The sequence below is a fragment of the Triturus cristatus genome, chromosome 2_1 (assembly GCF_964204655.1).
Source record: "Triturus cristatus chromosome 2_1, aTriCri1.1, whole genome shotgun sequence".
In the NCBI taxonomy this organism is placed as follows: Eukaryota; Metazoa; Chordata; class Amphibia; order Caudata; family Salamandridae; genus Triturus; species Triturus cristatus.
Window position 1 is genome coordinate 12,218,336 of NC_140581.1, and position 24,983 is coordinate 12,243,318.

General features: G+C 51.2%; 1 protein-coding gene across 1 annotated transcript in view; it reads left to right on the plus strand.

Moving 5' to 3' along the window:
- The window catches only part of LOC146863614 (myosin-IIIb-like), a 547,606-nt gene that overhangs the window by 100,654 nt on the left and 421,969 nt on the right, over positions 1–24,983 (plus strand). Inside the window, exons 3-4 of the mRNA XM_085627644.1 lie at positions 1,664–1,794; positions 10,858–10,960. Coding sequence (XP_085483770.1) covers positions 1,664–1,794; positions 10,858–10,960 — 234 coding nt within the window. The remainder of the gene's footprint in view (positions 1–1,663; positions 1,795–10,857; positions 10,961–24,983) is intronic.

Genomic DNA, 24,983 nt, shown 5'->3' on the forward strand with positions numbered 1-24,983 from the left:
GTGCTTGTTTCTGAGGGACCCTGTAACACACCTGTACTTGTTTCCGAGGGACCTTGTAACACACCTGTGCTTGTTTCTGAGGGACCCTGTAACACACCTGTGCTCGTTTCTGAAGGGCCCCGTAACACACCTGGACTTGTTTCTGATGGGCCCCGTAACACACCTGTGCTTGTTTCTGAAGGACCCTGGACCACACCTGTGCTTGTTTCTGAAGGACCCTGGACCACACCTGTGCTTGTTTCTGAGGCACCCTGTAACACACCTGTGCTTGTTTCTGAGGGACCCTGTAACACACCTGTGCTTGTTTCTGGAGGACCCTGTAACACACCTGTGCTTGTTTCTGAGGGACCCTGTAACACACCTGTACTTGTTCATGAAGAACCCTGTAACACACCTGTGCTTGTTCATGAAGAACCCTGTAACACACCTGTACTTGTTCATGAAGAACCCTGTAACACACCTGTGCTTGTTTCTGAAGGACCCTGGACCACACCTGTGCTTGTTTCTGAGGGACCCTGTAACACACCTGTGCTTGTTTCTGAGGGACCCTGTAACACACCTGTGCTTGTTTCTGAGGGACCCTGTAACACACCTGTGCTTGTTTCTGAGGGACCCTGTAACAAACCTGTACTTGTTCATGAAGAACCCTGTAACACACCTGTGCTTGTTCATGAAGAACCCTGTAACACACCTGTGCTTGTTTCCGAGGGACCCTGTAACACAACTGTGCTTGTTTCTGAGGGACCCTGTAACACACCTGTACTTGTTTCTGAAGGACTCATAACACACCTGTGCTTGTTTCCGAGGGACCCTGTAACACACCTGTGCTTGTTTCTGAAGGACCCGTAACACACCTGTGCTTGTTTCCGAGGGACCCCGTAACACACCTGTGCTTGTTTCTGAAGGACTCGTAACACACCTGTGCTTGTTTCTGAAGGACCCTGTAACACACCTGTGCTTGTTCATGAAGGACCCGTAACACACCTGTGCTTGTTTCTGAAGGACCCTGTAACACACCTGTACTTGTTCATGAAGAACCCTGTAACACACCTGTTGTGCTTGTTCATGAAGAACCCTGTAACACACCTGTGCTTGTTTCCGAGGGACCCTGTAACACAACTGTGCTTGTTTCTGAGGGACCCTGTAACACACCTGTACTTGTTTCTGAAGGACTCGTAACACACCTGTGCTTGTTTCCGAGGGACCCTGTAACACACCTGTGCTTGTTTCTGAAGGACCCGTAACACACCTGTGCTTGTTTCCGAGGGACCCCGTAACACACCTGTTCTTGTTTCCGAGTGACCTTGTAACACACCTGTGCTTGTTTCTGAAGGACCCTGGACCACACCTGTACTTGTTCATGAAGAACCCTGTAACACACCTGTGCTTGTTTCTGAGGGACCCTGTAACACACCTGTACTTGTTCATGAAGAACCCTGTAACACACCTGTGCTTGTTTCCGAGGGACCCTGTAACACACCTGTGCTTGTTTCCGAGGGACCTTGTAACACACCTGTGCTTGTTTCCGAGGGACCTTGTAACACACCTGTGCTTGTTTCCGAGTGACCTTGTAACACACCTGTGCTTGTTTCTGAAGGACCCTGGACCACACCTGTACTTGTTCATGAAGAACCCTGTAACACACCTGTGCTTATTTCTTCAGGTGTCGGAGCAGTACCGGAGCCATGAGAAGGCCTCTGTCCCACCTCACATCTTCGCCGTGGCGGACCGGGCATACCAGGCCATGCGTGGACGTCTGACCACTGGACCACGGAACCAGTGCATCGTCATCAGGTGGGGGCATGGAGGGGGGGGGCAACGAAATAAGGCTGCATTTCATGTTCAGTATTTCGCAATAAATTTCACAATGACGATGTTGTACGCAGCAACCTTTGCTCAATGGATGTGTTCCGCCTTGCTTATCTTATACCATATGACGAAGTGTGCAGGTGTTTCTTACGAAACTTTAATAGTTAATCATTTTTCCAGTGTGACCTAAACCCCGTCACTTCCTGTACATTATTATAGGCATGCTGGAGTTACGAACAAAAATGAATATGAATAGGAAATGGCAAATAAGTGAGTTTTCATGAAGCACAGAGCTCCAAAAACGCAGCCTCTCTCCAACACATGTGCTGAATATCCCCTGGAAACTTGGACAGGCCGGGAGGGTTTGTCTGCATTTGATAGGTCTTGCTTTCCTGTGCCTTTTTAGGTCGAGCCTGGGCGGCGCATGCGCTGCTCTGCAAGGCATGCTGTATTCAGCTATGGACTTAAATCTCCACCCACTCTCCGTCCATATTTTTCATTAGCTTATGTCATTGTCCTTTGGAAACTGGGGTTTTTCATTGGTCAATAGGCTTCGTAGTCCCTCCTTAGTGCTGGTTAGTCTCATCGGGACACCCCTGTGTAACGCCCTGAACGTCTCAGGATCGTTGAACAGACACGACAATGAGGACGCAACCACTTGTGAAGGGTTAGTTCTTTTAATGAAGGCAAATAAAATACAAAGAACAAACAAAAGTTATAGTCACTGGAATCCTCCAGGCTAAGTACGTTACCAGCCCACAGCACGGATGGTCCTAACCGTCCTCTGCATATACGCCGATCCTGGCGTATGCCAACAGAGGGCAGAAATGAAATGGCCGACAATGCCAATCGGTAGGCTGTGAGGGGCACGAAGAGTGTTGGGGAGAATCGAGGAGTCAGGGAAACACCCAGCCGGGGTCTCTACCTGAAGGGAGCAGCCGCTCAACCTCTTCCTCAGACTGCACCGGGACGCGGAGTCACCTCCTGGTGATGCGTCACCGATACCCCAATCACAAGCAAGAAGACTGAACCGAGAGCAGCCGCTCGATCGATCCTGTGGACTTCCGAGTCTGTAACGCGGCAAACACCTCCTGGTGTGCGTTACAGCTGGCAGTCCCTGTGTCTCTGGTCGGGCTGGGAGTTACGACTCCAACCAGCAAAAGCGCCACTGCGCTTGGACTCAGCCGAGTCAAAAAGCGAAGCTCAATGGTTGACCGGTAGAGCTTCCGGGTCCTTCACAGGTGACGATGGGGCAAGACACGGCCCAGGGAGTAATGACTCGACCTACCTCCGTTCTTGCCTTACTGGAGCACCACTCCGGAACACTGCTCTTCACGAAGCAGGTACGTCGGTGTAAACACAATATCCGACAGCCTTGTACCTCCCGGTTCCTCCCTTTATAGGGCGTGTTTTCCTTGAGTTATGTAACAGCTCTCCTGTTTACATAAGGGCGTGTTTCCCTTGAGTTATGTAACAGCTCTCCTGTTTACATAAGGGCGTGTTTCCCTTGAGTTATGTAACAGCTCTCCTGTTTACATAAGGGCGTGTTTCCCTTGTATGACAGGAATTCTTGACAGTACATCCTCCCTCTCAGCGGCTCCCCACGGGTCCAGCGCTGGCAGGAAAACGCCGATGGAACAAGGAGACCAAGCGCGGAGCATGAACCCCTTCAGCCGGTTCCCAAGAATGCTCCTCCGGGCCATAGCCTTTCCACGCAACCAGGTACCACAGCTTCCCCCTGCGCCATTTGGACGCCCGTATGCCCGACACTTCATACTCCACCTCCGACTCCACGCATACCTGCCTAGGTGTCCCAGACGGCTTGGAGGGTGCTGGTTTGAGCAATGATACATGAAAGACAGGGTGTATCCGCAATGACTGGGGCAAGCACACCTTCACGTTCACGGGACCCATACACTTGGTAATTCGATAGGGGCCCATGTACTTGGGATGGAACACACTGTTCTTTCGAAACCTCATGTTTCTTGTGGATATCCAGACGTAGTCTCCAGTGCGGTACAGTGGCCCGGGCCTTCTCTTCCTATCTGCCGCAGCCTTGTATCTTCTCTTGGCCTCTATTAGGACAGCCCTTGAGCGCATCAACGTGTCTTTTATGTGTGCCACCCTGTCCGCTGTGGCGGGAATCCTGTCCTCTCTGAACGGATGTAGAAATGGCAAGAACCTGGGATGTTGGCCATAGTTGCTATAGAACGGAGATGACTGTGTGGAGCTGTGAGTGGCGTTGTTATAGGCTATCTCTGCAACCCATAGCAAGTCGACCCATTCTTCCCTGCCCTGGTCCACAAAACATCGCAGATACTGTTTGAGCGTTTGGTTCAGGCGCTCGGTTTGGCCGTCCGTTTGAGGGTGGTAGCTGGTGGACAGTGCGGTCTTAACATGCAGCGCAGTGCACCAAGTCTTCCAGAATTGCGCAGTAAACTGCGACCCCCGGTCCGACACGATCACCCCAGGTAATCCATGCAGTCGTACCACATTCTTTAGGAGTAGTGACGCCAATTCCCCGGCCGTAGGGACTCTCTTGCAGGGGATGAAGTGCCCCATTTTCGTCAAGTAATCCACCACCACCAGTATTGCCGTCATCCCCTGGTCTACCGGTAGGCCCACCACGAAGTCCAGTGCTATGCTATCCCATGGTGTATCCGGGGTTGGAAGTGGATGTAAGAGCCCTTGGGTTCGGCCATGGTCGGCCTTCATGGTAGCACACGTAGGACACTCCTGTCCCCACCTCCTGACATCCACTCTCATGGTTGGCCACCAGAAATGCCGTCCCATGCTAGCCACCGTTTTTTCAAAGCCCAAATGACCTGCGCATGGAGAGTCATGGCACCAGATGAATGCTTGTTTCCTTAGCCTAGGCGTGGGTATCAACAGGCACCTGCCCTTCAGGGGTATCCCGTCCTTCAGCTGCCATTCTCTGTGACTGAGGAGCCACCTCCGCCATGCGAATGACCTGATCCCTCTCTTTATTCCCCTCAGGAAAGTATCCGGTTGGATAACCCCCAATACCATCCTCGGGGAAATGATGGAACGCTCGGTCGCAGGCAATGGTTCCTTAACTGCAGATTGACGGGACAGGGCGTCCGCCTTTCGGTTTTCCGTCCCCGGCCGATATGTGATGCGGAAGTTGAACCCCGCAAAGAAGATCATCCACCGCAGCTGCCTGGGAGAAAGGTGTCTAGAGGCCGTCATGAACTGTAGGTTCCGATGGTCCGTGTACACCGATACCACATGTCTTGCCCCCATCAACCAATGCCTCCATTCGGTGAAGGCGTCCTTGATTGCGAGAAGCTCCTTCTCCGCAATATGGTAGTTGCGTTCGGCGTCGTTGAGTTTGCGGGACATGTACGCAACGGGATGAAGCACCCCTGTGTCGTGGTTGCGTTGGGACAAGATAGCCCCCAGCGCCACATCCGACGCGTCCGCTTCCACCACGTAGGGGAGATCCGGATCGGGGTGAGCCAACACCGGCGCCTTACCAAAGGCGCTTTTCAGGGCCTCAAAGGCTTTGTTCGCTTCAGGGGACCAGACAAACTCCTTGGACTTCCTCAGTAGCTGTGTGATTGGGGCCACCACTCCTGAAAATCCATCTATAAACCGCCTGTAAAAGTTGGCGAAGCCAATGAAACTTTGGACGTCCTTCACGCTTTGGGGCTCCGGCCATTCTTTCACCGCCTTGATCTTTCGTTCTGCCATCTCCTGTCCCTCTGGACTCAGCATCACTCCGAGGAATTCCACGGATGTGACGTGGAAGTCACACTTGCTGAGTTTACAAAACAGCATGTTTTCCCTCAGCTTTTGGAGCACAGCTTTGACGTGGTGTACGTGCTCCTCCACACTGGACGAATAGATGAGGATGTCGTCGATATATACGACCACGTAGATATCCAACTCCTCTCTGAATACCTCATTCAAAAAGTACTGAAAGGCTGCCGGGGCGTTGCACAGACCGAACGGCATGACGAGGTACTCAAAAAGGCCGAACCTGGTCTTAAAGGCGGTCTTCCACTCGTCTCCGTCCCTCATGCGCACCAGATGGTATGCCCCTTTCAAATCCAACTTGGTGTAGATACGAGCTTTCTTGACCTGTTCCAGAAGTACACTGATGAGAGGCAAGGGGTACCGATTTTTTATGGTTATCGCATTCAATGCCCTAAAGTCCACACAGGCTCTCAGCTCCCCATTAGCCTTCGGGATGAAGAAGAGTGGCGAGGCGGCCGGAGACTTGGACGGGCGGATGAATCCTAGCTTGAGGAGTTTATCCAGGTACCCCCGGAGATGCACGTTTTCAGGCTCCGTCAGGGCATACAGCCTGCCGCTGGGAACGCTGGCCCCTGGCACCAGGTCGATCTGGCAGTCAAACTGTCTATGTGGTGGTAGCACTTCCGCCTTCACCTCATCAAATACATCCTCAAAACTGTGATAAGCCTGGGGGAGAGCCACATCTTTTTCTGCCGCTGTAGCCACCGTCTGACTCCCGCTCTCATCTGCGTCAAGGGATTCCGTTCTTATTCCACAATGCAGGATGCAATACGGTGACGTCATTTCGATGCGATGTGTTGGCCAATCCACAAAGGGGTTGTGTTTCTGTAGCCACGGCAATCCCAATATGACGCCATATTGGGGCGCTCGGATGATGTTAAAATCGATTTGTTCCAAATGGTTCCTCCCATATCTCATTGGAAGGACCCCCGTGTGCTGTCCGATGGGCCCCGTCACCAATCGCCTTCCGTCTACCGCATAGACGTCTTCGGGTACTGCTTTGGGAAGAAGCACTAGCCCTAGCCTGCATGCCTCGTTGTGGTCCATAAACATGCCAGTGGCCCCTGAATCCACCATGGCCACAACGGGTATCCACTGGTCATGCACTCCCACGTGCACCGTGATAAACAGGTGTCGTTGTCCCTTAGTGACCGAGTTGGAAAGTGAAGGGATGGATGAGTGACTCCGAGATGCCCCTTCTCTGGTCTTGGAGTCCTCTAGTTTTCCGCCGGTATGTCCACCACGGCTGTTACCGACCGGTTGGCCCGATAACGTGACGTCTTCGGTTTGGCAGGGCATTCACGTACGTAGTGGCCTTTTTTGCCACAATATAGGCACAATCCTTGTTTACGGCGTGACTCTTTCTCCGTGGCTGTGAGGCTCGCTCGTATTGCGCTGATGTCCATGGGTTCTCCCTTGGATGCGGTGGAAGTTTCAGGACTTCCCACCGTCACATAGGATGGAAGGGATTTTCCTTTTCTCCCATGATCCCCCTTTCTTTCACTTAGCCTATGTTCCAGCCGTAATACCAGGTTGATAAGGCCCTCACATGTCTTGGGTTGAGGGTCAATATGAGCCACGGCGTCCTTGAGCTCATCGCACAGCCCGTGATGGAAGAGCGCCGTCTGTTTAGCAACAGGCCACTTGGTTTCCGCAACCAGCCTTCGGAACGCGTTGAGATACTGCACCAGGTCGTTGGATCCCTGTCTCAACTCAAGCATTTCACGGTCCGCCGTGTACGAGTCAGCCCTTCTGTCGAATACCTTCAGGAATTCCTCGCGAAAAGCACCCCAATCACATAAGAGGGGGTCGTCCCTGCTCACCAGAGGTACGGCCCATTGTGCCGCGTTTCCAGCCAAATAGGATATAAGGAAAGCCACACGAGCCTGACTCGTGGGGAACGCCCTTGGTTTGCACGATAGATGTAGCGCCACTTGTGTGAGGAATACCTGCACTGTGTTAGGATCCCCACTGTACCTCTCTGGTGTTGCCAAGGGGATGGCTACCGGCATTTCCACTACTACCGCAGGGGTCTGGTTCGTGAGGGAGGTGCTGGGCGTGAGCGGGTCCAATTGGATAGCATCCAGTCTGGCTTTTACATCGGCTGTTTCTTGCCTAGAGGCAGCCACTTCAACTTGCATGGCCGCTAAAGCAGCCAGCACATCATCAAGTGTTGCCATGTCTGTTATCGACCGGGAGACAGTTAGTGTTATTAAGGTCGGATATTTTGTAACGCCCTGAACGTCTCAGGATCGTTGAACAGACACGACAATGAGGACGCAACCACTTGTGAAGGGTTAGTTCTTTTAATGAAGGCAAATAAAATACAAAGAACAAACAAAAGTTATAGTCACTGGAATCCTCCAGGCTAAGTACGTTACCAGCCCACAGCACGGATGGTCCTAACCGTCCTCTGCATATACGCCGATCCTGGCGTATGCCAACAGAGGGCAGAAATGAAATGGCCGACAATGCCAATCGGTAGGCTGTGAGGGGCACGAAGAGTGTTGGGGAGAATCGAGGAGTCAGGGAAACACCCAGCCGGGGTCTCTACCTGAAGGGAGCAGCCGCTCAACCTCTTCCTCAGACTGCACCGGGACGCGGAGTCACCTCCTGGTGATGCGTCACCGATACCCCAATCACAAGCAAGAAGACTGAACCGAGAGCAGCCGCTCGATCGATCCTGTGGACTTCCGAGTCTGTAACGCGGCAAACACCTCCTGGTGTGCGTTACAGCTGGCAGTCCCTGTGTCTCTGGTCGGGCTGGGAGTTACGACTCCAACCAGCAAAAGCGCCACTGCGCTTGGACTCAGCCGAGTCAAAAAGCGAAGCTCAATGGTTGACCGGTAGAGCTTCCGGGTCCTTCACAGGTGACGATGGGGCAAGACACGGCCCAGGGAGTAATGACTCGACCTACCTCCGTTCTTGCCTTACTGGAGCACCACTCCGGAACACTGCTCTTCACGAAGCAGGTACGTCGGTGTAAACACAATATCCGACAGCCTTGTACCTCCCGGTTCCTCCCTTTATAGGGCGTGTTTTCCTTGAGTTATGTAACAGCTCTCCTGTTTACATAAGGGCGTGTTTCCCTTGAGTTATGTAACAGCTCTCCTGTTTACATAAGGGCGTGTTTCCCTTGAGTTATGTAACAGCTCTCCTGTTTACATAAGGGCGTGTTTCCCTTGTATGACAGGAATTCTTGACACCCTGTTACATGTGTTACTCCGTAGGCTTTCATTTCAGCCTCCAAGCACTATTTGCTTAAATCGGTTTCTCTTGCCTGCAGTTGCAGGCAGCGCACGCTCTCCCGCAACGCATTAATTTAGTTTTTTCACAGCACATCATGCCATGCTCATACAGAGGCGACTGTGCCTTTGGTTTATTTGCGGCACCGAACGATACCACTTTTTTTTTCTTTTTCTGTTTCTTTACTGTTTTTTTTAGACTGGCCCATGCCGCACTTTAATGGAGGCCACGCCCCTTTCCTGAGACGAGACGTGTCTAAAGAAAGAAGCGCTACCGCACGAAAGTGAAACCGTGGCATGGGGCGGTTTTACAAAAAAGAAACATTTGTTTATCAACTTTTTATTTTGTAAAAGTTCCTGTAACTAGGTGAGCCAATATTCTCCCCATAGTGTCCCGATGTGGTGATCAATTTTTGAGGTTCGGTTAACCCTCTGATAGCCGGTTCCCCGCTTCCCCGGCACATTGTCGAGTGCTTCAGTTGGCCGAAACACAATCTTTCTTATTCTGACACATGTACCTTTCTGCGGTGTTCGAAGGACACTACCTGTCCCTTGCAGAACAAATCCCTAAATGATCTGGACTGTGCCGCCCCCCTTTTTCCAGGGTTCAAATCCATCTCCCTCATGTCCCATATGTCCAGCATTGTCCTTGCGTTTCGGCTGTGATATAACCTGTTTGTAGCGGTCTTCAACATCCAAACCTCATCCCACAGTGCCATTTTCGTAACTGCCATATGCACACATGCCCAATGTCTGCTCGACTCCCTGAAAACCATTCACCTACAATAGGCGTGTCTCCTGCTCTGTATACATCTTTAGTATCTGGGAAGCTGAGCTCCCCTTCGAAGCTTCCAAGATCTTCTGAGAAAGTCTCAGCGGCTTCTTCAGTCATATATGGTTTTTAAAGTGATTTCTCAAATATCCTGAAGGATCCGCTGCCTATCTTTATAGGGAGTGCCTGGAAGATGTACCAACGGCACATTGCTAGAGCAGGCTTGCTGCTGGTGTCTCCAAGGAGAAGGTACACATGGGCTGCTATGTATGTACCTCATTTCACATAGACGTCACCAGGGTTATATTAGCTTTAAATAAGTCTTCTATTCGAGGGGTGATCTGAGCCCCCATATGTTTCAGCACATATCCCTTGATAGCAAAAAGGGCCAGTTTCCCTAATTCTGCCTTTTCTTCTCTTGCCTTCTGTACTGACAACAACTCCATGTTCCTTTAAGCCCTGAGCTCCTTCTAACCCTCTCTGGTACTCCGGGAAAGGGGGAATAGAATGTCCTGAGATGGAGAATGACGGTAGGACATCAACAACCATTGGTGAGAATTTATGCTCCGTATATTCAAACTGCGTGCCTGGTACGCCCTTGGAATGACTAATCCCGATCACCGATGGCTCTATGGCCACAGCAAACAGTAAAGTGTTCTTTGGGCAGTCCTTCTAATGGGGCTCTGGACCTTTTTAGAAATATCTCCGTAACCTGGATTTTTGCCCTCGGTTGGACGGCGCCATCGCCATTCGGATCCATTTTTCTCCTGTTGCAGATTTCATCATTACTACTTTCAGCAAAGTCCAGCTCACCCTATCGAACGCGTTCTCGGAGTTTATCACAAGTAATATCATTGGCATTTTCTTTTCATTTGGTTTTTCAACGCAGTGAACACCCCTTTGATGGTGTCAAAGCTCTGGCCATCTTCTTTTAATCCCGATTGTTCCTCATGAACGAGGTCCAGCATTACCTCTTCCAGGCGCTTTGCTAGTATTTTCAGATGAAGTTTTTCTCTGCATTAAGTAGCGCTATAGCCCTATAAGAGGAGCCTGTTTGTTTGTCTTTGCCCAACTTCAGCAGGATCTGTATGTATTATTTGCTGCTGTCGGGAATTTTCATCATCAAAGTTAACTACGCTTTTTGCCAATGAACCCAATTTTCTGGTTTTCGGATGCCTTGACCAGTGCTGGGGTGATGGTGCTCATGGGTGACTTCTAGCATTCTGACTCCAATCTCTTCTTCGCTTGCAGCGGCGAGAGCGGTGCCGGCAAGACGGAGAGCACGAAGCTGCTGCTGAGGCAGCTCATGGAGCTGTGCCAGGGGACGTCTCAGCTGGAGCAGCAGATACTTCAGGTGAGGCGAGGCTTACCCTGGGGCTGGCGAGAGCTGTGACGCGAGACTGGAGTTCGGCCAACACATGTCTATGTTCAAGCAGCTGATCCTGCAGGGGGGACGAAGGGGGGTGTATCACTCAGCCAGAGGCTGGAAGGCGTGGCAATAATTTGGATCCTTCAGAGGTTGGTGGTGGCAAATGTAAGCAGGGAGCCAGGCACATTGGGAAGGAGTGGCAACCTGCTTTAGCTGGGGTCCTGGTGATGGTATATAGATGTTTACCCAGAGTTGCCAAAGACCACCTGGAAGACCCCTTTGGCTCACCATTGATAGCAAATGCTGAGCTATAACTTAATTCGTTCAGTTATGAGACCGCAAATAAAAGCTTGTACAATCTCTGCTATAGCACTAGCCAGGATTGCAGCGCTCGTCTATGACTGTATTCAGCCGACACAGCGCCTAGAAGTGACTTCCTGACCCTAAGAAGCTCATCTGCTGGTTTCCACCTGTTGGAAATGCACACTCCCCTTACCTCTCCCCTTTTGGTGTTGGGTCCCTAGTCAAGCCCCTCCTGTTGTCAAATATTAGGGTGCAATGCAAGCAGGACACAATTCAAAGTGAAGGTAGCCGGGTCTAGTTTGTCCTGAGAGATCCACAGATAAAAAGTGATGAACAGGGACCACCTTCTGCAAATCCAAAATGGTAGCTTGTGGAATGTGGTCAATTTTTAATCTGTTCAGAGATCAGTATCCGGTAAGGAATTGTGATATCTGGCTAAAGAAGACGCTGATGTAATTGGTTCCATGAAACTAAGAGCATGGGATGCGGGGGATGATTCATGTGAGGGAGTGGCAGTTGATGAAACGGAGTGCTAAAACCTTTCAGACACTCACCCCCAGTCACAGATCTGCGTTGAATCCATCATTGTTCTTCGCCACCTCAGTTCAGACCCAGCTATGTGCAAATCATTCTTGACCCTGTGCCTCATGGGAAAAGTCCAGCCCGAACTGCCAAGCCAGGTCTTCCCTGGACCGGAAACAAGCTTCCTGGGACCGGTTTCTGGCTATCAGCCATCATCAGCCAGGATAGCTTGACTCCAGAGGCAAAGTGAGCAAGGGACCCACGTCTGGGCATACCCTGCCAACTTAGGGCGAACAAAGCAAAAACAAGGAGATGATGGACTGAGCGCTGAAACTTTTCAGACACTCGCCCCCAGTCACAGATCTGGGTTGAATCCATCATCGATCTTTAGCTCACTTCGCCACCCCAGTTCAGACACACTATATGCAAATCAGTCTTGACCCTGTGCCTCATGGAAACAGTCCAGCCCAAATTGCCAAGCCAGGTCTTCCTTGAACCGGAAACAAGTATCCTGGGACCGGTTTCGGGGTAACACTCAGTAGTTGAAAGTGAGGCTTTGGCAATTTACTAGACATTAAATATATTTTGAAATTTCGTATGGGATTGCGGCCTGTGACAGCGCACTCCTTGGGGCCACACCCTGCATGAGAAACCCCTCTTGGGGCCATGCCCTGTGAGAACCCCCATCTTGCAGCCACGCCCTGCGTGAGAACCCTCCTCTTGGTCCACGCCCTGCGTGAGAACCATCCTCTTGGGCCACGCTCTGCGTGAGAGCCCCCCTCTTGGGCCACACCTTGCATGAGAACCCCCATCCTGGGGCCACACCCTGTGTGAGAACCCCCCTCTTGCTCCACACCCTGCGTGAGAACCCTCCTCTTGGGCCACGCCCTGCGTGCGAACCCTCCTCTTGGGCCACGCCCTGCGTGAGTACCCCCCTCCTGGGCCACGCCCTGCGTGAGTACCCCCCTCCTGGGCCACGCCCTGCGTGAGTACCCCCCTCCTGAGGCCACGCCCTGTGTGAGAACCCCCCCTCTTGGGCCACGCCCTGTGTGAGAACCCCCATCCTGGGGCCACGCACTGTGTGAGAACCTCCCTCTTGGGCCACACCCTGTGTGATAACCCCCCTCTTGGGCCCATGCCCTCTGAGATCCCCCTCTTGGGCCACGCCCTGCGTGAGAATCCCCCTCATGGGGCCATGGCCTGTGAGAACCACCATCTTGGGTCACGCCCTGCGTGAGAACCCCCTTCTTGGGCCACGCCCTGCATGAGAACCACCTTCTTGGGCCACGCCCTGCGTGAGAACCCCCCTCATGGGGCCACGCCCTGTGAGAACCACCATTTTAGGGCCACGCTATGCTTGAGAACTACAATCTTGGGGCCACACCCTGCGTGAGACCGCCCATCCTGGGGCTATGCCCTGCGTGAGACCGCCCATCCTGGGGCTATGCCCTGCGTGAGACCGCCCATCATGGGGCTATGCCCTGCGTGAAAACCCTCATGCTGGGACTATGCCCTGCGTGACCGCGCCCATCCCCCTCAACTCCTGGCCCCTTCCTCTATTGATGGAGTAACCGGACTGTAGGTTCATCTAGGAGGCGGAGTCATAAGCACGGTCGCGAGCAGCGCCAGCTGAGGCGAGCCGTGCTCTCCTCTTATAGGAGTCATTGGCACTTAGAAGGCCCTCCCTCTTTTACACCCGTCATTGGGTCCACTTGTCAAGGTTTGGTGAGATGAGTCAACAGGGAGTGTATGGGCTGTGACAAACATCTTTATATTGCTAAAAGCATGGCCCTTTGTTCAGGGCAGAGTTCTCGAAAGTGAGATCAGACCACAAACCACTGAAGGAAAATAATTCTAAATAAATCATTCACATTGGCAAAACCAGCAACTCTGACTTTAATGTTCTGAGGCGCGCAAAGAGGATTTGTGTGCGGGTTTTACCACATCAAAGCCAACACAATTGGTGTTGTCAGTGCATGTTTACACACGGCTTTCCCTCTCCTCCCAGACATGTAATGTCATTCAGGAGAATAGGTTCACAGAGCTGGGGTTTCAAAGCCAGTTTCTTTGCTTCGACCCTCCCCGCTTGAGGCAGCAGAGCGGCCCGGCCGGTACCACTGCTTGATGTCTGGGTGCGCTGGACTCTTCCATTTGACACTCTTTACTTTAACCCTTTCTCTTCCTGGATCTGCAGGGGGTGAAGCCAGCACACATCAAAAGAAATGCCTTGGTGTTGCGGAGTGGCTGTCCGGTGCCGGTCCCACTGGCTGGAGGGCAGCAAGCCGCTCCAGGGTTCTGGGCTGGGGGCATCTGATGACTCCAGACTGGGGGCGACGGGGAGGGGCCGGATGTAGGGGTGCCTTATCAGGAATATAACCAGAGGTGAGGGGAGGCCTGTGTCAGTGCTCACCCAGCCCCTGGTGAGGCCTCATCTTCTGAGACTTGGGGAGGTGGTTCAGGCGTGCTGGGTGCAGAACCAACGCGCGCTGCACTTTCCTGGTGCGGGGCGCTGGGTGCAGAACCGACGCGCTGCACCCTCCTGGTGCAGGGCGCTGGGTGCAGAACCAACGCACACTGCACCCTCCTGGTGCGGGGCGCAAGGTGCAGAACCAACACGCGCTGCAACCTCCTGGTGCGGGGTACTGGGTGCAGAACCAACGCACAGTGCACCCTCCTGGTGCTGGGCGCAGGGTGCTCATACTTTGAAATCTCAACCAAGGCCACCAGACATTGTCAAGGCAGAGTAAGCAGAGGTTGGCCCAGCACTCAAATAAGTAACATATAAATGATAATTTGTAATAAAGCTTATTGACAATATAACAAAAAGCGCAGCCCAACAAGGTCTTCCCAGTCAAATCAAAAGATCTTTATTCGGTTACCATAAAAAATAACCATAATAGCACAGTGCAATAGACCAGTTGTTAAAATTCCATTACAAAATCATAATCGTGTCATGGCTCCAATAAGCACAAATTTGATACATGGATAAAATCACATTATAATGGATTTACGATAATAAACATTTTTTTTAAAAAAAGCTGTAAAAGCGTCAATAACAATTACATCTTCTAAAACTTGCAGTGCTAAAAAAGCGGGGCGACATGGTCTCTATCCAAATTTTTTTAGTACCGGAATAATCCATCTCCTTCTTGGTATAGTATAATATTTACAGAAGAATGTGTTTGGTTGACTGTACAGAAATGTCATCGCACGGGCATTTGCATAGGGTTTTTGACCAGTCATTTGATTCGGGGGGACTTAAAGATCTATATAAAATATTCAGCCTGAAACGTAGCAACAAGAATCAGTCAAAATCACCAATATTTAAGGAAATGTACGGTTGTGTCCTCGGGGTCATCAAAGTAAGATGATGAGCTTGGACCGTTCATTTTTTTCATTTCGGTTATAGCTCTAGTTTCATCCAACAAGCATATACAGCTCGCTTTAAGATCTTTCCTAGAGATTGTCCTAACTTTAGTAGAAACATTTTAACATATTCTATCCATCATATGTGTTGGACCCCTTCGACCCCCAAAACGTTTGTTAAAATATGGCGATTAAGTGGTTTCATCTGCGGTCCATATTCTGTGCCACAGAAGGACAGGCTGAATCTTGATTGTGTCCTCTAGATATGGCATGCCCAATTCCTAGTGACGGATATCATTTGAAGTACTTTCTGGTACTGCCAAAAGAAACGTAATAAAATCTATTTTCCGCAGTCTGCAGTGCCTTTACATCGGCAAAGAAAAGTGCTGGCAGAACTTGATTGTAGATGCAAAAATTATTTTATTCTTTATTGATTAATTAAATTCATGATCACCGACACGTTTCACCCTCATGCGGGCTTCTTCAGGGCTTGCTGTCGTAAACAAATTCTTGAGATGCAATGTTTAAAGTGTAATCAGGTCAAATTTGCAAAGTAAGTCATTGTCATTCGGTTCAATCAATTGTGTGAACCATCTGATGTTCCAAAACTTAAAAGGACCTGATTGACCCGTACAGTCCTCTATTGGCCAGTAATATGGGAAATGTATCTCCCGAGCTTCTACTCAATTGTCCGGTTCCAAGAAAATAATTGAGTATTGTCAAGGTAGAGGTCTAGGCTTTAAAACTGAGGGGGTTGGGTCACTAATGATTGGACAGTTGTCCGTGGCTGGGAGGAGACTTAAGACCCCGCTCCATGTTGACACCCTCATTTTGAGGTGCTCCAACCCTGGCATGTGGTTCCAATTCTCGCTCGTCTCTTGCTCCTTGTGATGACGGTGGTTTTGAGGCGCTAAAGATGCCAATGGGGCAGGTGGAGGTGTGCACTGTTGGGCGACCCTTGTGTGTCTGGCCACCCAGAGGGGTGAGTGGGATCACCGCCTCCTGTATGCCAATCACCCACGGACCTGGCACCTTTTTGGGTGCAGTGTGCCCTCAGGGTACCTCAGGTTACATAACATTGTATTAAAATAAAGAATGTGTGCAAATTAGCAGTATTGGTTTACCTTAAGGTCTCCTGGCGCTAACAGAAGGCATTTGACAAAACATGTAACGTATGCAAGATGCGCTCAAACTATAAAAGGCTGATGTGCTGCAGGTCATTAAATACATGGAGTTTTAGGGCCTTGTACATTTTCAAACATTGGATTGGGAACGCAGATCGAGGGGTAGTTTGTTCCATGCTTGTGCTGTAACTACTGCAGTGGCACAACCACCCACACAGGCCCCTCGGAGTCTGGCGCGGATGGGCGGATGCCGGTCGCAGTGGTCTCCAAGGGACCTACTTTTGGAAAAAACAGAGCTGACACGCCTGAAATGATAAGAGCTCCAAGATGCTATTGTTTGCTTCGGCAGAACCGGGGTGTTCTCTCGAGTTCTCCAGTGTGTTTGCAAAACTCTTCAGTGTTTTGGTAGATCAGTAATATATGGCCATAATATAACCACTAATGTAAACAGGATGTTTCTGAAGTCATCATTGTCAAAATGTTGGGTAGTGTCAGCAGCATTGCAGAGGCCGAAGGGCGCCCTCACTTCGGGGGACCCGAGTGATGGTGGCTGCATGAGTGAATGTATGTGGCATATGCTTGTTTTCCACAAACCATACTGTGCACCATTGATACCATGACTGAGGTGAGATATTTGAAGATGTGACCAAAAATATGGTACTGGGAACTGGAAAGGCCAGAGGGGTAGGGAGGGGCTGTAAAGGCTCAGACTGCAACAGCCCAGGAGTGACCCCCAGTAATATACCGCAGGACCGCCATGATTCGCATTCGCGAGGAGTCCTCATATGACCAGTGAGTCGTGGATCAGATCTACAGAAAGGATTGGATTTCCCTGGGTGGGGTCCCTAACCCTGAAAACGACACTTGTCAGCTCTGTACCGTCACATCTCACCACCATGACTAATGGAGATCTCCCAGAGGCAGGAGAACTCCGAAAGACTGGTTCTGTTGGAATGAGGATGTTGTGGCTAAGAAGCACTTTGCCAAGGCGAGGCCGCTGCTCACCGAGGTGAGCGGGAAGAGACTGAACATAGTCCATGAGGCCCAAGACTGCAGCAGCTGCACCCAGGTTGCAACAGTCCTTTCCAACGAGTTCAAGGAGGCTACGCAACCTCTGCTTGTTTCTGTCACACTTGATCCTGGGCACCTGTTGGTCAAGAGTTGATCAGAGTTGGTCGGTTTGTGAAGCTTTGGAGTTTTACGGACTCTCGCGGATGGCCCTTGGTCTTCGATCCATCTCCGTCGGCTGGAGCAGCTCGTACAGTGACCGTGCCCATACTATTTTTACTTTCATGAGCCTCAGGTCAGATGGGTTGTTTTTTAACTCTTCCTGGTCACAGAGGAGAGGCGCCTCTGTCCTGCATGGCCCGCTCCTGTCCGTCCCCCTCGCTGTGGGCTGTAGCGCCAGTGGAAGAGGCCATCGTGTGGGATGTGTCTCTTCCTATAGACTCCGTATGTAGGATGAAGCAGAAGGGACATCAACCCCGGCACCAGAAGAGAGCACAGCTCAAGTGTAACATCCCGGCCATCGCAGGCTTCTCACCATCGACATGAGTGTGGAGCCACGGTTAGTGGACGAACTACAGATGCGGTCCTCATGATCATCTTTTTGGGGCCACTGGCTGAGATCCGCCAACTTCATGCCAAACTCACTGTCCGCAAACATTGCCACAGCCTTGAAGGACCAGATCTGAACTCTGAGCAATGGGTAACTGCTGCCAGGAGTCCTGTGCCCACATACATTGCTGCATCAATTAATTGTCATCTAGAGCCTAGAGGTTGGGTTAAGTGCTGTCTCAAACCCCCTGCTATTCCCCAGCGCCTTGAGACCCATTTCTGGGTGAGCAGCTTGCGCTGTACAAGCCCCTGATTGATTGATTTCTCCGCACCCAGGTAACTGTGAATCCCTTTCCATAGAATGTAGCACATGGGTCCAACATTGAACCAAGATTTGCCCATCAGTGCTCAAGGTCACGTCTGCAGTGACCCTTCCGGGAGCCTGCTCGCGTCTCCACTTGACACACCCAACAGCAGCACAATAGGCCCCCAGACACGTGGGCATTAGCATTGGCAAAGGACAGTTGCTTGCTAGACAGGATACACCTCCTGCTAAGGTGCACCCTACTAAAAGGCTCTTATAGGTAGAGGCCGGTCGCTTCACGCTTGAGGAGCGAGGAAGGAGAAGGCTCTCCCCCCGGATCTGGTTTTCTGTTCATGTGGGAATGGTCATGAAGGTTTGTGAAAGCAAATGCGATTGTTGAGGCGTGCTGGGCCAGTGTCATGTAGTGCCTTTAACGTGTGGGTTATGAGTTTGAATTGTGCTCATCTGTGAACGTGGAGTCAGTGGAGCTTCTTCAGGTGTGGTAAGGTGTGAGTAACGAGTGGGAGGTGTGGAGTTTTTTGTTGATCCCGGCATAGAGGGTGTTCCCGTAGTCCGGCTTGCTTGTGACGAAGGCCTGCATGATGGTTTTCCAGGTGCTGATTGGGAGCCATTTGAAAATCTTCCTCCGCATCTTCAGAATACGCAGTCATGAGGCGGTTATGTTTTTGACTTGGGCGTTTGTTGAGTTTGTTGTCCATGACGATCGCAAGATTCTTGTTGTCAGCGGTGGGCGTGAGTGTAGGTCCTGGCTCCTTTAGTCACCAGGTGAAGTTCCACAGTGAGGTGGTCAAGCGGTGGGGGTAGATGTCGATCCCAGCTCTGTTGGTTAGCAGGTGGAGTCCCACAGTGACGTGGTTGAGCGGTGGCGGTGGGCGTCGGTCCTAGTTCTGTTGGCTTACCAAGAATATTCATGAGCTTGAAGGCCTCCCATTGCTTACCATTGGTTGTATTTCATGTCACTCATTTTCCTGCTTCTTATTCATGTCCCCACTTGTCACTTGTGTTCATCCCTCCCATGGAACATTCACTATTTACCATCTCTTCTTGCTTCTTTTCTTCAGCTCCTTGCTTTCCAAGCATTATTTTCTTCTTTTCAGTTAGGCACTCCATTATAGTGCATGTGTTTTCCACCTGTATCCATTGTTTACTTCTCTCTCCATGGACACTGTATTGCTCTCCATCATGAGTGTGCTTCTCCACTCCCCCTCAATGTACCACTGGCCCTCGTGTACTCCCCCGTTGCTTCTTCACTCGTGTGCTTCTTCCCCGTCCGCCTCACTTTGCTTTTACCGTTGCTTCTCCTCCCCACCCCCTCTGTCTGTTCTTTCCCCACCCTCACACTCCTGTCTTCCAGTTGCTTCCCTTCCTCAACCCATACTCCCACTGATAGCCCCTGAGCTGCTTCCCTGCCCACTGCATGTTGCGCTCAATTGTTGCTTCTCCCCCCCCCCCCCCACCCACCGGTGCTGCTTCCCTGCCGCCTGTTGCTTTCACCAGTTGCTTTTCCTCCCCCCGCCCCGCCACTGGTGCCGCTTCCCTTCCCTGCTGCCTGTTGTTCTCACTAGTTGCTCCCCCCACCACTGGTGCTCCTTCCCTGCCCGCTGCATGTGTCTCCCACCAATTGCTTCTCCTCACCCCCCCCCACCCCGCCACTGGTGCTGCTTCCCTGCCCACTACATGTGGCTCTCACCAGTTGTCCCCTCGTCACTGGTGCTCCTTCCCTGCCCGCTTCACGTGGCTCTCACCAGTTCCTTCTCCACCCCCTCCAACTCCCACTGGTGCTCCTCCCATGCCCGCTGCACGTTGCACTCACCAGGTGCTTCCCCCCCCCCTCCGCTGATGCAGCTACTGCATGTGTCTCTCACCAGTTTCTTCTCCCCACCCACCGGTGCAGCTTCCCTGCCCGCTGCATGTGGCTCTCACCAGTTCCTTCTCCACCCCTCCACTGGTGCTTCTCCCTGCCCGCTGCATGTGGCTCTCACCAGTTGCTTCTCCACCCCTCCACTGGTGCTTCTCCCTGCCCGCTGCATGTGGCTCTCACCAGTTGCTTCTTCCGCACTGGTGGTGCTTCCCTGCCCGCTGCATGTGGCTCTCACCAGTTGCTTCTCCACCCCTCCACTGGTGCTTCTCCGTGCCCGCTGCATGTGGCTCTCACCAGTTGCTTCTCCACCCCTCCACTGGTGCTTCTCCCTGCCCGCTGCATGTGGCTCTCACCAGTTGCTTCTCCACCCCTCCACTGGTGCTTCTCCCTGCCCGCTGCATGTGGCTCTCACCAGTTGCTTCTCCACCCCTCCACTGGTGCTTCTCCCTGCCCGCTGCATGTGGCTCTCACCAGTTGCTTCTCCACCGGTGCTTCTCCCTGCCCGCTGCATGTGGCTCTCACCAGTTGCTTCTCCACCCCTCCACTGGTGCTTCTCCCTGCCCGCTGCATGTGGCTCTCACCAGTTGCTTCTCCACCCCTCCACTGGTGCTTCACCCTGCCCGCTGCATGTGGCTCTCACCAGTTGCTTCTCCACCCCTCCACTGGTGCTTCTCCCTGCCCGCTGCATGTGGCTCTCACCAGTTGCTTCTCCACCCCTCCACTGGTGCTTCTCCCTGCCCGCTGCATGTGGCTCTCACCAGTTGCTTCTCCACCCCTCCACTGGTGCTTCACCCTGCCCGCTGCATGTGGCTCTCACCAGTTGCTTCTCCACCCCTCCACTGGTGCTTCTCCCTGCCCGCTGCATGTGGCTCTCACCAGTTGCTTCTCCACCCCTCCACTGGTGCTTCTCCCTGCCCGCTGCATGTGGCTCTCACCAGTTGCTTCTCCACCCCTCCACTGGTGCTTCTCCCTGCCCGCTGCATGTGGCTCTCACCAGTTGCTTCTCCACCCCTCCACTGGTGCTTCTCCCTGCCCGCTGCATGTGGCTCTCACCAGTTGCTTCTCCACCCCTCCACTGGTGCTTCACCCTGCCCGCTACATGTGGCTCTCACCAGTTGCTTCTCCACCCCTCCACTGGTGCTTCTCCCTGCCCGCTGCATGTGGCTCTCACCAGTTGCTTCTCCACCCCTCCACTGGTGCTTCTCCCTGCCCACTGCATGTGGCTCTCACCAGTTGCTTCCCCCCCCACCAGTGCTCCTTCCCTGCCACTGCATGTGGCTCTCACCAGTTGCTTCTCCACCCCTCCACTGGTGCTTCTCCCTGCCCGCTGCATGTGGCTCTCACCAGTTGCTTCTCCACCCCTCCACTGGTGCTTCTCCCTGCCCGCTGCATGTGGCTCTCACCAGTTGCTTCTCCACCCCTCCACTGGTGCTTCTCCCTGTCCGCTGCATGTGGCTATCACCAGTTGCTTCTCCACCCCTCCACTGGTGCTTCTCCCTGCCCGCTGCATGTGGCTCTCACCAGTTCCTTCTGCACCCCTCCACTGGTGCTTCTCCCTGCCCGCTGCATGTGGCTCTCACCAGTTCCTTCTGCACCCCTCCACTGGTGCTTCTCCCTGCCCACTGCATGTGGCTCTCACCAGTTGCTTCTCCACCCCCCCCCCCCCCTCACCGGTGCTCCTTCCCTGCCTGCTGCATGTGCATAGCTGCCAAGGTTTCAGATTGCTTACGTGTAACATTTTCACAAATTTAGTGTAATTATGAGTGACATTCAACAAATATGAGTGACACTCGCAAGCAAAATCAAGCAATAAAGACAAGAAAAAGAGCTAAATATCAATAATTAAACCTATTTGACTAACGAAAAACGAAACGTGCTCCAAAGCACAGGGCAGTTGTACCTCATTTTGCAGACACCCAGCCAGCACGACTGAAACCACCCGAAAAATGTGGTATTGGCTGGGTGTCCGCAACATGAGTTACAACTGGTCTGAAAGTGTGTCACTAACTAAAGCAATAAAAATGCTCCAAGAAACAGTTTTGTGCAGGAGCCCATCATTGCACTTTGACGATGAGTGGAATGTGCTGGTGGTAATACAGCATTTTGGGATTTGTATGCCACAGGGAGGCTGGCTGGCACAGGTTAAGAAAGTAGCCACTTACAGGAAGTAATTGCGACACGAAGGCTATGTGCAATGATATTCGTCACTTGCATCTAACCTGAATACATGAGGAACAAAACCGATCTAAAAAAACAAAAACACGTAACCAGATAACTTCAAACTATTTTTTTAACTAAAAAAATAAATTTCTGACCTCTTCCTTCTGCGTGTTCAAGCTTCCACGTGCTTTCCTGTGAGATGTGCAGTGCTATGCCAAGAGTCTGCTGTGCCCTGAGCTCTAAGAGGAGAGACCTGGCCGAAGAGAGGGAGAGTTGCTCCTCCATGACGCTTCTAGCTGCAGTTTGGTTTTTAGGTCTCGCCTAGCGACGTAGCGCATGCGCTGCTCTCTTGGTGAGATCTATTGTCGATTTCTTTTCGGAAGGGGGACAGGAGATGTACACGCGCCTGGACAGGCGATGTGCACGTGTATGGACGTGCCTGCTTGGACAGGAGATATGCACGTGCACGGCGTGTCTTTAGCTTATGGCAGAGTTGACAAGACAGGGCTTTGTTAATTAAGTGTTCTATTTATTGGTGTCACTTTTGCTTTTTGATCTCGCCAGTACCACTGTTTTGAAATATGTTTCACATTCCGTGCAGCGCTTCGTTTAGCAAACTCGACAAGACAGGGCTTTGTTATTCAAGTGTGGCTGCTCAGGATCTCCTTTTCAGCAGAAAACTCCCCGTTTAATTGATTTAATTTGCAAAGAGTGACTTTTACTTGTCCGCCTTCTATCTCGGGCGGTATGTTTCGAGCGCATTGGCTTAACATTACGTATAGTTGCGTGTTGGCACATTTAACGGGGCAGTGTTCATTTTCTTTGTCTGCTCTAAAGTGCTTCACTCTGCTCCCGTTTGGGAAATCATGACGTCATTCTGGCGATGTAGCTCAGCGAGTTGAATGCTCGTTCCTTGAAAAGAGCGCTGATTGGCAGGTCACGAGTTCGAATCCTAGGAAAACCTTCTTTAATTTTCTGTCCTTTCCAATGACGTAAATGAAGCAACATAAACCGGGAAATACTAAAGTGTTCTTCAATGGGTGGAAAGGTTGGGTTCATCCCAACGGCATTGCAGGTGACCAAGACGAGGGTGTCGGATGACTGGATGCTAAAGCATTGGGTTAATGGGCTGAAGGGTGTGAGTGGACTAGAAGTATGCACAATGTGATGTCTGTTTACTTGTAGTGACTGTTACGGTTTCGAAGACCCACACTTAACTCTGTGGAAAAGTGTTTACTTCATAACAACAACGGCGGAATGAATGTACTTTGCGAGTTAAAGGTAACGTGGCGCATAATACCTGTGTGAGTGGGTGGGCTTGGTCGTTATCGAGCAGTAAGTAGCAGCAGTCGCTGGGCCAATATGGGGAATGACGTCATTACTTGTGTGTTGTACGAACTCTGATGCTCCCTTTCCGTTGAGGGCCAAACACCAGGGCTCTTAGGAAAGGTCCATCAGGGTAAACATTGGCGCCAGCAGAAATACTCGATCGTGCTGCAGCGCCTGGATACTTGCTGTCCACTAGCTGGCATCCAAGGTGCACTAATGAGGCGTAGGGATGTAAAGAAGAGAAGTCACTAGGTAGAAGTCCTCTTGATACAATTGCTCTGCAGCAAAAGCCAGCTATTCAAGATGTGGCCTGGAGATGACACTAGCCGTCTCACCAGCCTGATGTAATAAAAAAAAATCCTAAATAAAAAATGCATACATATGGAAGTAAGTGCGCTTCATCAATTGGTTTGTTCAACTAACATTCGCATTCTGCTTTTGGCACCTGCGCATCGCACAGTGGGTCGGCCCCTTTAGCCTTAGTCTCTCTTGCACTGTGCGCAAAGGCACTTTTCCTGATTGCGTATGCAACCCGTCTAAAAAGATGTCCATGTCCGGGCTGATGGGCCAATATTTTTCTTTTAAGTGTGTTTTTCTTTTCCTTTCTGTTCTTAGTTTTTTTTTAAAATGTACTCTTATGTCCGTGTAAGAATGTTTTTCCTGCTATGAAATATATATAATTTAATGTATACATATAATTGTTATTCTTTGAAATGTAACATTTTTGTATTGCAATAATATTGCCACTGTGTGTAAACAGCATTGTCTTTATCTTGTTATTTTTGTGCCATACGCATTAAAAAAAAAAAAAAAAGAAAACCATTGTACCAGCTTCCAAGACCAGAACTAATGGCTTTGTCAATGCTTGTTTTAAACAAGCATTTGCAAAGCAATAGGTCTCGCATTTATGCAAGATTGAGCTCTTGGCAATGTAAATGACAATGCCTTCTATTTATGTTTTTAAATAATAAAACATAAATAAAACATATTGTCATTTACAATGCCACTAGCTCAAACTCATGTAGATGCGAGACCTATTGCATTGCAAATGCTTGTTCTGTAGAGCTGTAGGCCTGACATGTCTGACGACGCGAGCAGGACTCTCCATCGGACTTTTGAGTGTTAAGGGGAGTTGTTGGCACAAAAGGTATGCGTTACAACGTGCTCTGCTCGCCACGTCTGGGGTCGCATGCTTTGTCATTTCAAGGCGCAAGCACCAGAGGTCCGCGGAGCCGCTAAACCCAGCTGCTTTGCGGTGAGTCTGACGCAGTAAATACTGAGACAGTCCTGGGCATGCGCTGTAACTTTAATACAAGCTCCTGAACCAGCGTGTGGCAGACTAGTGAGTTTGAGAGGCTGAACATCACAGTCCAGCCCTAGCACGGCCGCAACCAGTATAACGTCTGTTCTCCCCTCCCATAGAAACTGCACTGGCACACAGCAGGGAATTTTAACAGATCT